This window comes from Empidonax traillii, unplaced genomic scaffold, assembly GCF_003031625.1.
Source record: "Empidonax traillii isolate 1590-97213 ecotype Southwest subspecies unplaced genomic scaffold, ASM303162v1 scaffold65:size4453928, whole genome shotgun sequence".
Taxonomy (NCBI): Eukaryota; Metazoa; Chordata; class Aves; order Passeriformes; family Tyrannidae; genus Empidonax; species Empidonax traillii.
Genome location: NW_020955258.1, coordinates 1828246 through 1841555, shown reverse-complemented (window position 1 = coordinate 1841555; position 13310 = coordinate 1828246). Strand labels below are relative to the sequence as shown.

The 13310-nt window shown below is 39.3% G+C and overlaps 1 protein-coding gene across 1 annotated transcript in view; it reads left to right on the top strand.

Annotated features, from left to right (window-relative positions):
* The window catches only part of PARD3B (par-3 family cell polarity regulator beta), a 392632-nt gene that overhangs the window by 301931 nt on the left and 77391 nt on the right, over positions 1-13310 (top strand). The window contains exon 20 of the mRNA XM_027880190.1: positions 12525-12821. Within this exon, the coding sequence (XP_027735991.1) occupies positions 12525-12821 (297 nt within the window). The remainder of the gene's footprint in view (positions 1-12524; positions 12822-13310) is intronic.

Genomic DNA, 13310 nt, shown 5'->3' with positions numbered 1-13310 from the left:
AGGCTAAGAATTCTTTCCAGACCTCAGCCTCAAGCCTCCTTTCTTTTCAAAGCCAAGACTTTATTATATGACTGCTACTTCTGCAAGCTTCAAGTGGTAAAGAGGAACTTAGGATGTTAGGCATTCCTTCTTTAATAATAGCCTTAGCTGCGTCCAATTGAATACGAATTCGGCACCTCCTCTAGATTATTTTCTTCTTCTCCTTCTACCTCCCTTAGTTTTCGTTGTGCCACAGCAATGCAATGTCACTGAAACTTGACTGGAAAAAGATAGAAGTCCATGATGGTTCCAGAGTATTAACTGGTTATACAGCTCTCTGAGGCTGTGTTTGGTCCTTCCTGACACAAGTCACGGGCGTCATTGGACTGAGGCCCTATTTTAAATAAACTCATCGTTTTGTTGATGCTTCAAAGAGTTTGGCTGTAATAAAGCATGTGCTCCAAAGGTCGAGAATCTGCCCATAAAAGGAAAAAGCAAATGCTATATCTGAGGGTTATTTTGATCAAGCTGACTCAAATCTGTATTTTTAGTGTGTTCTGTGTAAATTACACAGAATTTATCATTTTAACAACAAGATGTTTGCTACATTATTCAGTACTGGAAGAGGTCTTGTCTCTTTCTCCCCTCAAAAAGATTTCTCTTGATCCCTTCTTCCATATTTTTCCCACTCATTTGGGGTTGTAGTTTGATTTTCTAACACTTGAAAATCACTGTAAAACAAACTGGATAAATATATTAGATTCTTGAGTGTTACACGTAATAGTTTTTTTGCCTATCAAATGCAAGTAAAGTGTCTGTCAATTGAATAAAAACTATTTTTCCCTCTTTGTTTAGTATTATTTTACTGGAATATTCCTACTAAGACCCTAAGTCTCTCTTCCAGTAGAATTGAACACTTACTTGACATTAGAATAAAATTTACAAAATTAAGTGCCTTGTTGAAAATATGATTTTTAAAAGTAGCATGAGTGTTGGTTAATAAGGAGACAGCCTATTTAAAAAATAATCCTCTGCACTTTTTTTGTGGGAGTAGTATGTTGTTTGGTTAAAACAGTCTTGGTTTTGTAGTCCTCACTGGAATTAATTGAGGAATTTTTTTTAATCGTACTAAGGTTTCAGTACAGTGTTAGAGAAACAGAAGGAACTTCTGGCCCTTGCTTTCTGCATGTCTGAACTGAATGCTAAAGTTACAGGGTATCTCAAACTTGTGTAAAATGAAATGGTTTCAGTTTCTATACTGAACACTGAATTTCCTTTACTTTTCAGAAACCTTCCAGCAATTGAGGAGTATTTCTCTCTTGTCTTATCAGCTCTGATGCTTGTTGCCTGTTCCCATAGTTAAAAAATCAATACACATGTTTTTGATATTTGGCAAACAGAGGTTTAATTTTGCAGCTGCAAGATCCCTGCACGAAGGGAATGCATCTTACAGGAATAAAAACATTTAGAGTCCACTTAAATAGTAGAGAGTACTTGAGAGTGAAACTTCATTCCCTTTCTGTCAGCATTTGTTTCGTTATATTTAATTACAAACAATTTGTATGTTACTGGAAATCAAAATGAAAACAATAGCTGCGTGCATGGAAGTATGGTAGAAAAGCCAAATTGATTTGAATCAAAAGTTGAATTTCAGACTGTTGCAAAAATCAAAGTATGATTTTTTTTAAATGCATAGTACATCTTGGAGCACACTCATACATGCACACATTGTTGCCAACACCATGTAGCTTTTGTTCCTGTGTATTCCACTTGCCAAGTCTGAAAGCATTATTATGGCTGTTTATAGTTCATATTGATTTCTGATAAATGCTGGTAATTGCTATTCTCACCATTAAGCTCTGTGCTAAACCACATGTTTTTGGGACTCCTGAGCTTGTGCATCATTATTTATTAAGGGTTAATCCAACATGGTATATCTGTTCATTGAGTATTCCTGACTTTGCAGCACAGCTAGGTCCTGTGGTTTAGACAAAATAAAGTGTTGGATGTGATCCCAGTTTTAATACTCCCAATTTATTATAACCATTGAACCCTGATCAGATCACGGATTGGATTGGATCCCAGTTTTTTAAATGTCCCAATTTATTGCTGGCTTGCAACCCTGATAAGAATACATATTTGATTAAGGTCTTCAGTTTTCAAAAATTCCAGTTAATTACTTTTAGATTCTTATTAGATCATAGCCGTGTAGTATGGTATGTTGAAGTTATGAAAAAATTACTGGATGCTGTTGCACAGGTCAAGGTCATAGTTTCATTTTGTGCTGACGGTATGAAGTTATCAGATTTCTGTTTATTACTGTGGCAGTGCTTGCACTGGACAGGAGGACAGATTAATCCCAACCCATTGATTCTGAATGATTCTCATTTTAGATCTGCTGCTGTTCTGCATACCAGAACATGTAATAAAAGCCTACCACGGAACACTGGGAGATTGATGTTTGGTTATAAGTAGCTGAGGCAGATGGATCTCACCTACCTTTCACAGGTTTCATTGTAGCATTTAGACCCAAATTGCAATTTTTGAACTGCTCTGTGTGGCTTTTCTTCTGCTGGAGGGCATTTTTGGACACTGTTAGGTCCAAGTTGATCCCAGATTGTCCCAGGTTAAGAACATTAGGAACTGACAGCAGAATGGCATGTGGAATTGACCTTTTTCTTTAACTATCACAGTACTATTCCAGGTGTCGCAGATTGATGGAAATAGCACTTTCTAGGTGTCATAGCTGTGCCCTCAAAATGTAAGCACACAAATTCTCATTCAAGCCATTTAGTATTCTTGGTTTGCCCTCTGTTAAGGCACTGGTTTGCTCCAGAGCCTGTGCCTGACACAAGCTGTGCCACCTGCCCACCTAAAAAGTCAGAGCTGCTCAGGAGCAATGGCCTGGCTCTTGCTTGCTTAAATGGGCCAATGCGTGGTTCTTTTCTGTATATAATGGAGTTTTATTACTTGATGGGTTTTTTGTTTCTGTGAACCAGAAATACTGCTGTTAGAAACTTGTACTGGCCAGGCTAATAAAGAGAAACTGGCCAGGGTACTGGCCAAGCAGAGTAATAGAGTGCTTTCTAGGAGACAGGCTATTCTGGCCTAGGGATTTCTTTGATGCAGTACTGAATGTAGGTCAGCTCTTGCCCACTCCGAAATCAATAAGGGCATAAGAATTACTTGGAAGCTGCATTTCATTCCTTGCGCTTCCATTTGAGATTTATGACAGTCTATCATAAATCTTTGGCATGCACTTTGAAGTAGTGCCACAGCACAGAATTCCTGTTCTCAGACTCCCTTAGTTACTACAGGATAAAAATGAGAATGCGACTCATGGGGATAGACAGGCAGGAAATCTGTTTGCATGTGTAAATCTCCATAGTGATCTTAAACCAAAATACCTGAAAGTCTTAAAGCTTTGACTGCTCAGTCAAAGCTGAATTTTGCTTTCTAATCAAGGACTGTTAATTAGAAACAACCTGTGAATCCCAGACTAACAGATGGAGACTGTTCCTGTTCTTGTACAGAAAGGTTCTGTTCATTAGGTTCCAGGTTCAATGTTGTAAGTGTAGAATAAAGAAATGTGTGTGGAATCATATCATATTATATCATATGAAGCTAGGCTTGTTCCTTCTACTACTAGAATTTCATTCAAATGAAGGCATAATGTTTATGCAGTTGCAGGGATGGTTATGCAGATACAGATGAGTTTGCAGATGCAAACTCATGAGGTCTCACTAGCAAGTGGAGCTATGAGTATCTATATAGGAAATGTTCCAAGAATACCCACTTACTAAAGGACGCAGCCCCAGGGACTCAGTAGCTGCCAGTCTTCCTGGGTCTGTCCTGAGCTATGTTACTGCATATGGTTGTGAATGCTGGGTTTTCGTGAGCTGTCAAATCAATGTTGTGCCTTCCCATGGTCATTACAGTGTCTCTGGTATTTTTCTCAGGACAGTATTAACAATCCTCAGTGGTTTTGACTGATCCCTGCTACAGCAATTGCTGTAACTGAGCTAGTCACTGGCAGTGAATGAGTTCATAGATGGATGTCTCTCTCTCCCCATAGTTTTTCTGCAAGTATACTGTGTTTACTTTATACTTGTTCAGTGTTGATCTGATGAACTTCTCTGATATAGTTTGATGTCTCATCTGGAGAGGTTGGAAAGGTGAATACATGGCTTTAACTGCAATTGTTATTGTGTGCATGCCTGACATTAAATTCTCAATTACTAAAATATAAGCAAAGTTAAGTCTTACTTTCTCTTTTCATGATCATTTGTTCCAGAATGAGCTAATGTTCACAAAAAAGACTCAGATATGATATGCACAACACCTTATTTATCTTTTTAATGGAAAAGTACAAATGGCAACAGCCTGAGAATTCCTTTAAATCAGCACTAAGAACTGGGCCTGCAATTTACCTATGGGCTGCAAAGTTCCTGCAGACTCAAGGCCATTTTGCAGGAGGAGCTCTTAAAGGCATCAGAACATCTCAGGTTAAAGATGTCAAGAGTAATTTTGACAAACCTGGAATGTTTCCACTCTCTAATCCATATTGTCACAAAACAATGAACATCCTGTTGACAGGAGACTGAGCAACCTGATCTGTGCACTCAGCCTTGCTTTCAGCAGGAGGTTGAGCAGGATGACCTTCAGAGGGTTCCTTACAACCTAAATTTTACTGATATTATCACTTCAAAATAATAACTCTAGGGTAGTTGTGAGTAAAGAAAATTACATAATGCGGTAAAATTCAGGCTATAATATACTTGTCTTTTCTGATAGTTGGCTTTCTGTAATCTGCTGCATTTCACCCACTGTACAACTAATGTGAACAAAAGAGAGGCAGAAAAACTTTTTCTGATTTAACAGCAAAGGTAAAATCCTGTTCTTGTTGAAGTTCACAGGGTGGGGGAAAACACACTGACCTCATTAGAGCCAGGATTTTCTTTGGAGGGCAAGATCCTGTGTAAGTTGGTAATCACTCCTTGTCACCTCTGAAATAAATGGAAGAATATCCAAAGCTCACACTCCTCACTTTGTGATATGAAAGGGCTGTGTTTCATCTTCAGTTTGTCATAATCTTAGATTTTAAGGTCAGCGTAGCTCGATCTCCTTCTTAAGCTTCTCTGTCCTCCCTTTTTTTACTTAAAACCCTCCAAAGGCAGCTTCTCTGGTCAGTTCAGTATTTACAGGTGTGGGGTAGTTATCTAGAACAGGCAATATTTTATGTCCTGGTGGTTTTTTATTGTTGGGGCAGTTAATGCTCTTGCAAGATCTATCTTGTTACCCTGAGTTAAAGTCTCTTACTTGCTTGCCTTTTTTTATTTCTGAGACTGTTTCTATTCTTGTTTACGATTACAGATACTAATTATGGGGGAGATGTTCAAATTCAGCACAATAGAATGAGCTGGAATGAAGAAACGCTTGCATAGCTTACGGGGAAGATGTTTCTGACAACTGTGCCTCCAGTAGAATACCCTGAAAGATAATACTGAATAGATATTGTTTGATTCTTGATAAGTCCATATCGGATGCCTCCATTTACTGGCAAGAGGGGGATTTTTTTTTTTTTTTTGTTTAGTTGGGTTTTTTTAGCAATGAGAGTTCCCTGCCTCTAGAGTTTTGTTAGGTGAAGATGCTTAAAAAAAGAAAAATGAGTCTTTTCATGATAAAAGATGCAGGTTTGAATAGGATTGTTAATGTCATTATAGACCATGTCTGTCTGAAAAACGATTATAAAATAAAAAAAATTAAAAGCACTGTACTGAAATTATCTCCTAAGATATTCAACTGAAATTTGCCCATTCCCATCAGTGATTATGGTTTATGAATATCTGAAGGCAAAATGTATTCAGTCCAGTATTATGTAAATGAATGAAAAAAACCCCAAGATTTTAGTTACCAAAATATATTTTGCTACCAACTAAAAAGGAATTAAAACATTAAACCCAATGGAAATCTAAGTGACCTCCTACAGAAATAAGCTGCTATCCTCTAGACAACCAGTTACTCAATATGTGTGTGAATTAGGTAAATGAGACACAAAAGCAGATAGTAAATCAGATGTAAATTGAGTAATCATTGCGGTATGTAGATCTCGGGGAGAGTCACATTAGTGGGGAAAAAAGCAATGAAGCAGCTTTTATTCTGCAGTCCTCAAGGAACAACCAATTCAGTGGAAGAATGTTTAGCATCTCAGTCATCTCAAAAGACTGAAAGGATCGGGTCCTCTCTCAAGTTTAGGTATAGCTCAAACTGATTGTATGCACTCTCGCTTACCTGCTTTTATTCTGCTACTCTTCTTGCAAACGAAACAGAAATTATCCTAAAAGACCTATGGCCCTGTGTCTGTTACACATTTTGTCTTTGCTTGTTATTCATACTTTTCCCTTAGGAATATCTTTCACCAACTTAGCCAGCATCTTGCTCATTCACATACCTGGCTGTGCTTGCACGAAATCTGTTACTTTTAATCCACCACACAAGAAATGTTGCTGTATTCGTCTGAAGTATAAACAAGGTCCCTTTGTGAAATACAGTGTTTTGGTTAGCAGCTGCATTTTCTGTCCTGTGTTTGACTACTTGGATAGACACCGTGTGGCTCAAAGCATGTCATTCTTTGTGCTCTGCTCAGTACGAAGCACATGGTCAGTGCATGGTAAATTTTAAAAAAAAAGTTTTCATCACTTTTACTCTTTCCCTGGCAAGTCTGAAGAAACAGGATAATTTAGAGTTCATGGGGAGTGCAAGTGAAGAATTGAAACACCTCAGGAAAGATGTTGCTTTTTGTTGTGGGCCTGTTTTGGTTGGTTGTCCCTATGTTAAACTGTTCTGATGTGAAGTGCAGCCTTGTCTCTTGTGGGGCAGCAGGCACCCTGTCCCGTGCTTGGGGGTGGCATAGCCAGGAGGATATGCATCTTCAAGTTTTGTCCTGATCCAAGGTGATGGCTTGTTGGCCTGTGACTCACTGTGCAAAGCTCCTTTTGAGCTAGGGCTGGTTGGGCCCCCAGAACTGCATGTTGGGCTGCAGCCAGTGTTTTGCTGTTTGTTTCCCATTGAAGGCCATCTTTGGGTTCCACAGCTTTTAACGACCGTGGCCTTCTCTGAGCTGGTAACATTAAGTACTGTGTTTTAATTTTTAAAGAGTTTTAGAAGTTTCAGCATTTTCTTGTTACCCAATAGCAATCCACCCACCCATCCACCCGGCTTCCAACTGCTGGGCTAAGAGATGAGAAGTATCTCTTACAGCTTTTCCTAGCCCTCTCATTCCATTTGCAAAAGCATTTCTGGATGTTCTCCAAAAGTCACTTCTGCTCAGCTCTTCTGGAGTTTTCTTGAGGTAATCCACATCCCTTCCTACAGCTGCTTCACTCTGCGTATGCTGCAGCCTTCTAATCCAGCTTTTGCCTGTCAGTGTCTCTGTCACTGATGTCAGACTAAAGCGTTTTACATTGTGTTTGTCACAGGCGGTGAATACATATGTGGTCATTGACAGTAGCTCAGCAGAAACACAATAACTTGTTAAGCCACAGTAACTCAATCGTGTGTGTCTGAGCTGCAGCTGGAAGGAGCGGTTTGGGCTGTTAACCCTTCCATGGCTGCTGCACTCAAGGTTTGTGCATCTTTTCATGTGTTAGTACATGAGAAGTCACCATGTTTGAGTTGTGTAGATACGTCAGATGGGAAGATTGAAGGGTAAATGACAGCGTTCCTTGATTTATAGCTCTAGGGGTGTGCTACTGAACAGTACGTGAGCTGTAGAGAAGTGTTTTCAAAATATCATGTCCCACTTCCAGAAGTACAGTAGGTATATAGATCCTGTCTTCATCTGACTTCTACAAATGCAACATGTTTTGAAAATGTTGCCTGTAGTTCTGCTGAGGTTGTTTATTTTATCAAACTATATTTTTTTTCTGAAATTATTTGTTGTAGAGAAAGGTTAGGATAGGATATGTGTTTGGATGCTATTGAGAAGAAGATGGATCACAAGTTTAAAAAAAAAAAAAGGCCTTTTTTGATACAGCACTTCTGTTGCCTGTCCTCTGGCTGCTTCTGTGCCAAGGCTCTGTTTTTACAGGAATACTGCTAAGGGAAGTTGGTGCAGTTGTGCAGTGAGTTAACTGGAGAGCACAGTGTTCAGGTGGCGGAAGAGAGCAAGCAGGATTGATATGGGATGCTCAAAAGGAAATATATCTAACTTCCCTTTATTCTGTTTGTTTTTTCTTTTCCCTTTCCCTCATCAGGAAGTTTGTAGAACTTTAGTGCCACACTAAATTGTTCAGATGGTGAACTGTACCCCTCCTCATCTCTGGTTTCACTGCCAACATTGTGGTGCTGAGTGATGTTTTATCTTTAGTCACAAATTTGCACCAGTTGTTTAACCAGACCTATCCTGTACGGCGAGTCTGGGGCTCTCTTATGGCAATTGTTCAATGAACTGCTTGCAATTATAGCTGTGTTAATTTGGAAGATTTTTATTTATTTATTTATTTATTTTTGTGATGGGGAGTAAAGATTCTGCTGTTTCAGCTACAGAGAGCTGCAGAGGGAGGTGCAGAAATGGTGAATGACTAGAGTGGGATATAACAGAAGTACCCTGCTTAGTGGAGTTGGCACAACATTATAGGAGTGATGGAAGGAACAGCACTTTCTTTCTTTTTTTTTTTTTTCTTTTTTTCTCAGTAAAGAATTCCTGGGCACCTACTGGGATGTGCTATGGAAAAGATTTATTTAAAATTAGGTGAAAACATGATGCTGAAATACAGTGAGGAAATTAAAAACTTCACAAAATGTGAAGAAATTTCAAAGGTGAAAAACATACAAGAAGGCATGGAAGGACAGGTAAATAGAAAGAAAGAAAAAGCAGCCATCTGATAGTTTGTTTCCCTATGCTGAACATTTGGTTTGAGCTGAAAAAGAGGTCATCAAGCAAATTGTATACATTTGTGGGGAAAAGTAAAAGGAAAACAAGAAATATTAATGCAATTATAATAGATGTATTGAAAAGATGAAACACTGACCATGAAGAATTTCATACAGCCTGATATTGACTGGTCTATAGAATGGAAATAATTGAGAAGATTTGACTTATAATACTGACAGCAATTGAAGATTGCATTCAGAAGGAGAAGTTGAAGAAGCTAGGCTTATTCACAGGAACAAAAGAAAATTGTGGTGACCTAATTCCAGCTTTTGTTGAGCAGAATATACCAGTATTGATAGCAGGACAAATTACTCTTACTGTCAGACATGAAAGCAAGATTCATGTGATGCTGCTGTGCTGCACTACTCTTGCTTTCAAATGGGTCTTAATATCTAGGTGATATTAGGGACGAGTGATGCACAGGTCCAAAGAACATTAGGGCTTATCACTTTCTGAGAAACTGCTATGACTTGTCTGAGACAACTCTGAGACTGTGTCCTGCCTTCTGCACTGACATGTGATGAAACCATTCCTTGAAATGCAGTAATCTCCCATTTCTATGCCTGTGTAGCACGTGTATATGTATCCGTGTGTGCCACAAAACTTGCACCTGCACTGAATTCTGTGTTTAGGTTTTTTTGGTCACTAATTAAGGATGAAGCACTCCACAGTTTCCCAGGGTTTGAAGAATATTTGATGCTTTTTCAGAGTTAACCTGGAAGACAGCAACAATCTCCAAGTGCTTCACACGTTTTAGTAGAAGAGCAGCAGGGTAATCAGGGGCAAGGACCACACCAAACTGACTGTTTAGGTTGTACTGGGCACAGGGTGCAGGAGCCAACAGTTCTTCCGTCATTTGTTCTAAACAAAGATGATGCCTTTGTTGTTACATTTCTGACATAATCCCACGTATGACATGCAGAACATTGATCCTTCTGCAAGAGGTTTTCTCTTGAAGTGCCTGTATGTATAAAATATGGAAAACATCAATGTAGACATCACTATGTGCTTCACTGATGTCCAAGTCTTTTTTTGCAATGGAAATCCAGCCCTGTTCTTGTAGTTCAAGAGGATAGTGCCTTCCCAACCTGAACCACCATTACAGTGGAAAATAGGGAGTGTGTGTGGCATGAAAACCTGAAGCAAAAGAGAAGTGGAGTGAAGATTACAGGAGGAGGAGGTGATTATGCAGGGAAGAGAAGCTCTGGAAAGAATAAAGAAGAAATTCTTAGGAAGCCTCAATGTATGTGTTAAGGATATAGACAGATTGTAGCATATTTCTTCTTATTATCCTTTCATCTCTAAGACCACTGTAGTAAATTACACTAAGGCTTTGTGAGTATTTTTAATGTTGTCTTAATGAAACAAAATTAACTAACTGGCCTGGAATGATGTGTTAGGAAGATGTTATTCTCTCACATGGTTCTTATAGTTCAATATTTGCTAGAGTCATGGAACATCTTAAGTTGGAAGGGACCGATAAGGATCATTAAATCCGATTTCCTGCTCCTCACAGGAAACAAAACAAAACCTAAAACAAAACAATATGACATGACTGAACATCATCCAGACACTTCTTGAATTCCAACAGGCTTGCTGCTGTGACCGCTCCCGTGGGGAGCCGGTTCCAGTGACCGGCCACCCTCTCAGTGAGAATCTTTTCCTGGTGTCCAATCTTAACCACCCCTGATGCAGCTTCATGCCATTTCCCTGTGTCCTATCGCTGGTCTCCAGAGAGAAGAGATCAGCATGTCTTCCTCTGTTGCCACCACCCACGAGGAAGTTGTAGACTGTGATGAGGTCACTCCTCAACCTTCTCTTTTCCGAGCTAAACAAACCAAGTGGCCTCAGCTGACCCTCTCCTAGCTCTTGCCCTCAAAGCCTTTCATCATCTTGGTTTTTCTCTTCTGGACACACTCTAATAGTTTGATGTCCTTTTTACACTGAGGCACCCAAAGCTGCACACAGTACTCAGGGTGGAGCACACAGTATTTGAGTTCTAGAGAGAAGGGTCATCTGCTTTACTGAAGGAAGGCAGACTGGATTGTGAGCACCTGAGCACCCCCCTGACTTTCAAGGACTGTATTATATATGCAGGCTCATCCCACTGTAAAGTATGATTACATTTTAAGTGTTAAAAACTAGCATCACCTCTAGATATGTCCTAGCACAGTTAATGGAGATGTGTAACTGGAAAGCACGTGTGATACACGTTGATGTACTCAAGTATATGTGTAGAACAGCATGTTGTTCTCATTAGAATTATTTGTGAACGTTTTCATCTACAAATTATTTGAAAAGTATTAGCATTTATTTTGATTATACGATTCTAATGAAACAAAATAAGCAGTATGAATCACTTTCTACCCTTAATAGCTCCTGTCTGTCAGACAGAGGCTCCCAGTGTGCTCATGTGTTTCTTTAGGGAACCTTTTTCTCCATGCCTTTTAAAGACTTTCTCCAGAACATCATCATTTTCCAGTATGCAGAGTCCTGAGGCCATTAAGCTTTACTGGGGTGACCAAGTCTACTAGACCCTCTTCACTTACACTCCTACGGTACAAATTATACTGTTCTTTCTATGCTGCTATTGTACTTCTAGATACAGTCAATAGCAAATGTTGACTTCTGTCAGGCACTGCATCTCTGTGTGTTTCTTCTGTTCTCTGTGTTCTGTTGTTCTCTGTAAATGCTTTATTGCATATTGTGGTCAGCATTCTGCCAGATCCATCTCAGAGCACTTAATTACCCTGTGTTGAAGAGTAGCTGAGTAGTTAACAGAAGAGCTCACAGAGCCTTGCTGTACATTTTTTTTTTTTCCAGCATGAATGTTGGATCATTGAATATCATTTTGGGTTGAAATTTACCTGAATATGTTTTACTGTTCCAAAGGGATTGCACAATGGCCCTGATTAGCAGCAGCATTTTGTAATACCACTTAAGGCTTTATCACAGTGGAATACTGCCAGTAACAGTCTTTAATTCACTTATATGTACCAATTCATTTCTGTCAAGTTTCTATTAATTTCTTTGCTGTTTTACTTTGTCCCTATCCCCTATATAATAAGGCATGATTTCCACATTTATGTAGCCAAAATAAAATTTTTGAAAAATTAAATCTTCAGCAAATTAATTGTGGTCCTTTGATTTGAGACAACTGTGCCATCTCTCCATTTACGTTCACATTTAATCCACTTTTAACAAGTTAATGTATTTAGGAGAATCTAGGTGGGTCAAGTAACCAAGGGGCACTAACAGTTTTACTGGCTAATTTAGATAAAAAGTTTCAGGATTGGGTTAGGTATATTCAGCTGCAAAGTGAAAGGTAGGTGTAGAATTAAACCTATCTGTGTCCATGCACGCTTGTGAAAAGCCACACTATATTCAGCATTAATTTTTTTCCATCAGAATGATGACCAACCTTGGTTACAAAGGTGATTGCCAGAGATAAAGAACAAAATTGCTGTGTGCACCATTCTATCTGGCATCAGTTTCATGGTGTACTGAAAGCTCTCAACAATTGGGTTCGGGGTTGGTGTTTCAAATTCATGTGATGGTTGCTGTTGAAGCAGATCCAACTCTATATTTGTTTTTTATTTTTCATTTTTAGGATTGGTGCAAAGCATCAGGAGTTACGGCAGAAGCAACTGAGAGGCCTGAGTGATTATTCTACTGGTCCTGGAGGACCTGACATCGATGATGATGAGGTGGATCCAAATTATGCCAGAGTAAACCACTTCCGAGAGGCTTATCCATCAGCAAGCATCTACAGGCCATCATCACCAGCAGTAGCAGAAACCTTTGTATATCCACGTGATTCTCCTTCAGCACCAATGGAGAGGGAACATTTGGAAGGACTGTATGCAAAAATAAACAAGCAGCACTACCCCCAGATTTCTGGTGACAGGTAATATTGCCACCTGGCCTTACATAAAATGATAGCTTTGGGGGGGGGGGGGAGCCTGGGCAGGGGAGTCAGACATGGGACTGTTCAGAGGCCCCAAACCCCTGTATTAACCCCTGTAGAAAGCCATGGATTTTCTCTTAACCAAAACCATGATTTGCTGCAGCAGTAACCCCAGAGCATCTGAGCAAGGCAGCAGTCAAACAGAAATCATTAAAGAAAAGTCCATATTTCACAAACAGAATGAGTGAACTGACTCCAGTCCAATTCCTGCACTGCTGAGAGAGTGTTTTTTCCTCTTTCAATTGGGAAAAGTTCTTACCCTGCAGCAAAAATAATCTCAGTTTTCAAGATCCCTGTCGATCCTGCTGATCATCAAGTGTCTATTAGTAACAGGTTTTGTATGATAGTATTATATATTGCATATGTTTATGGCTTAGTTTTCCCCAGCTGTGTGATATTACACACTTTCAATTAGTTTGGGGAGAGGAC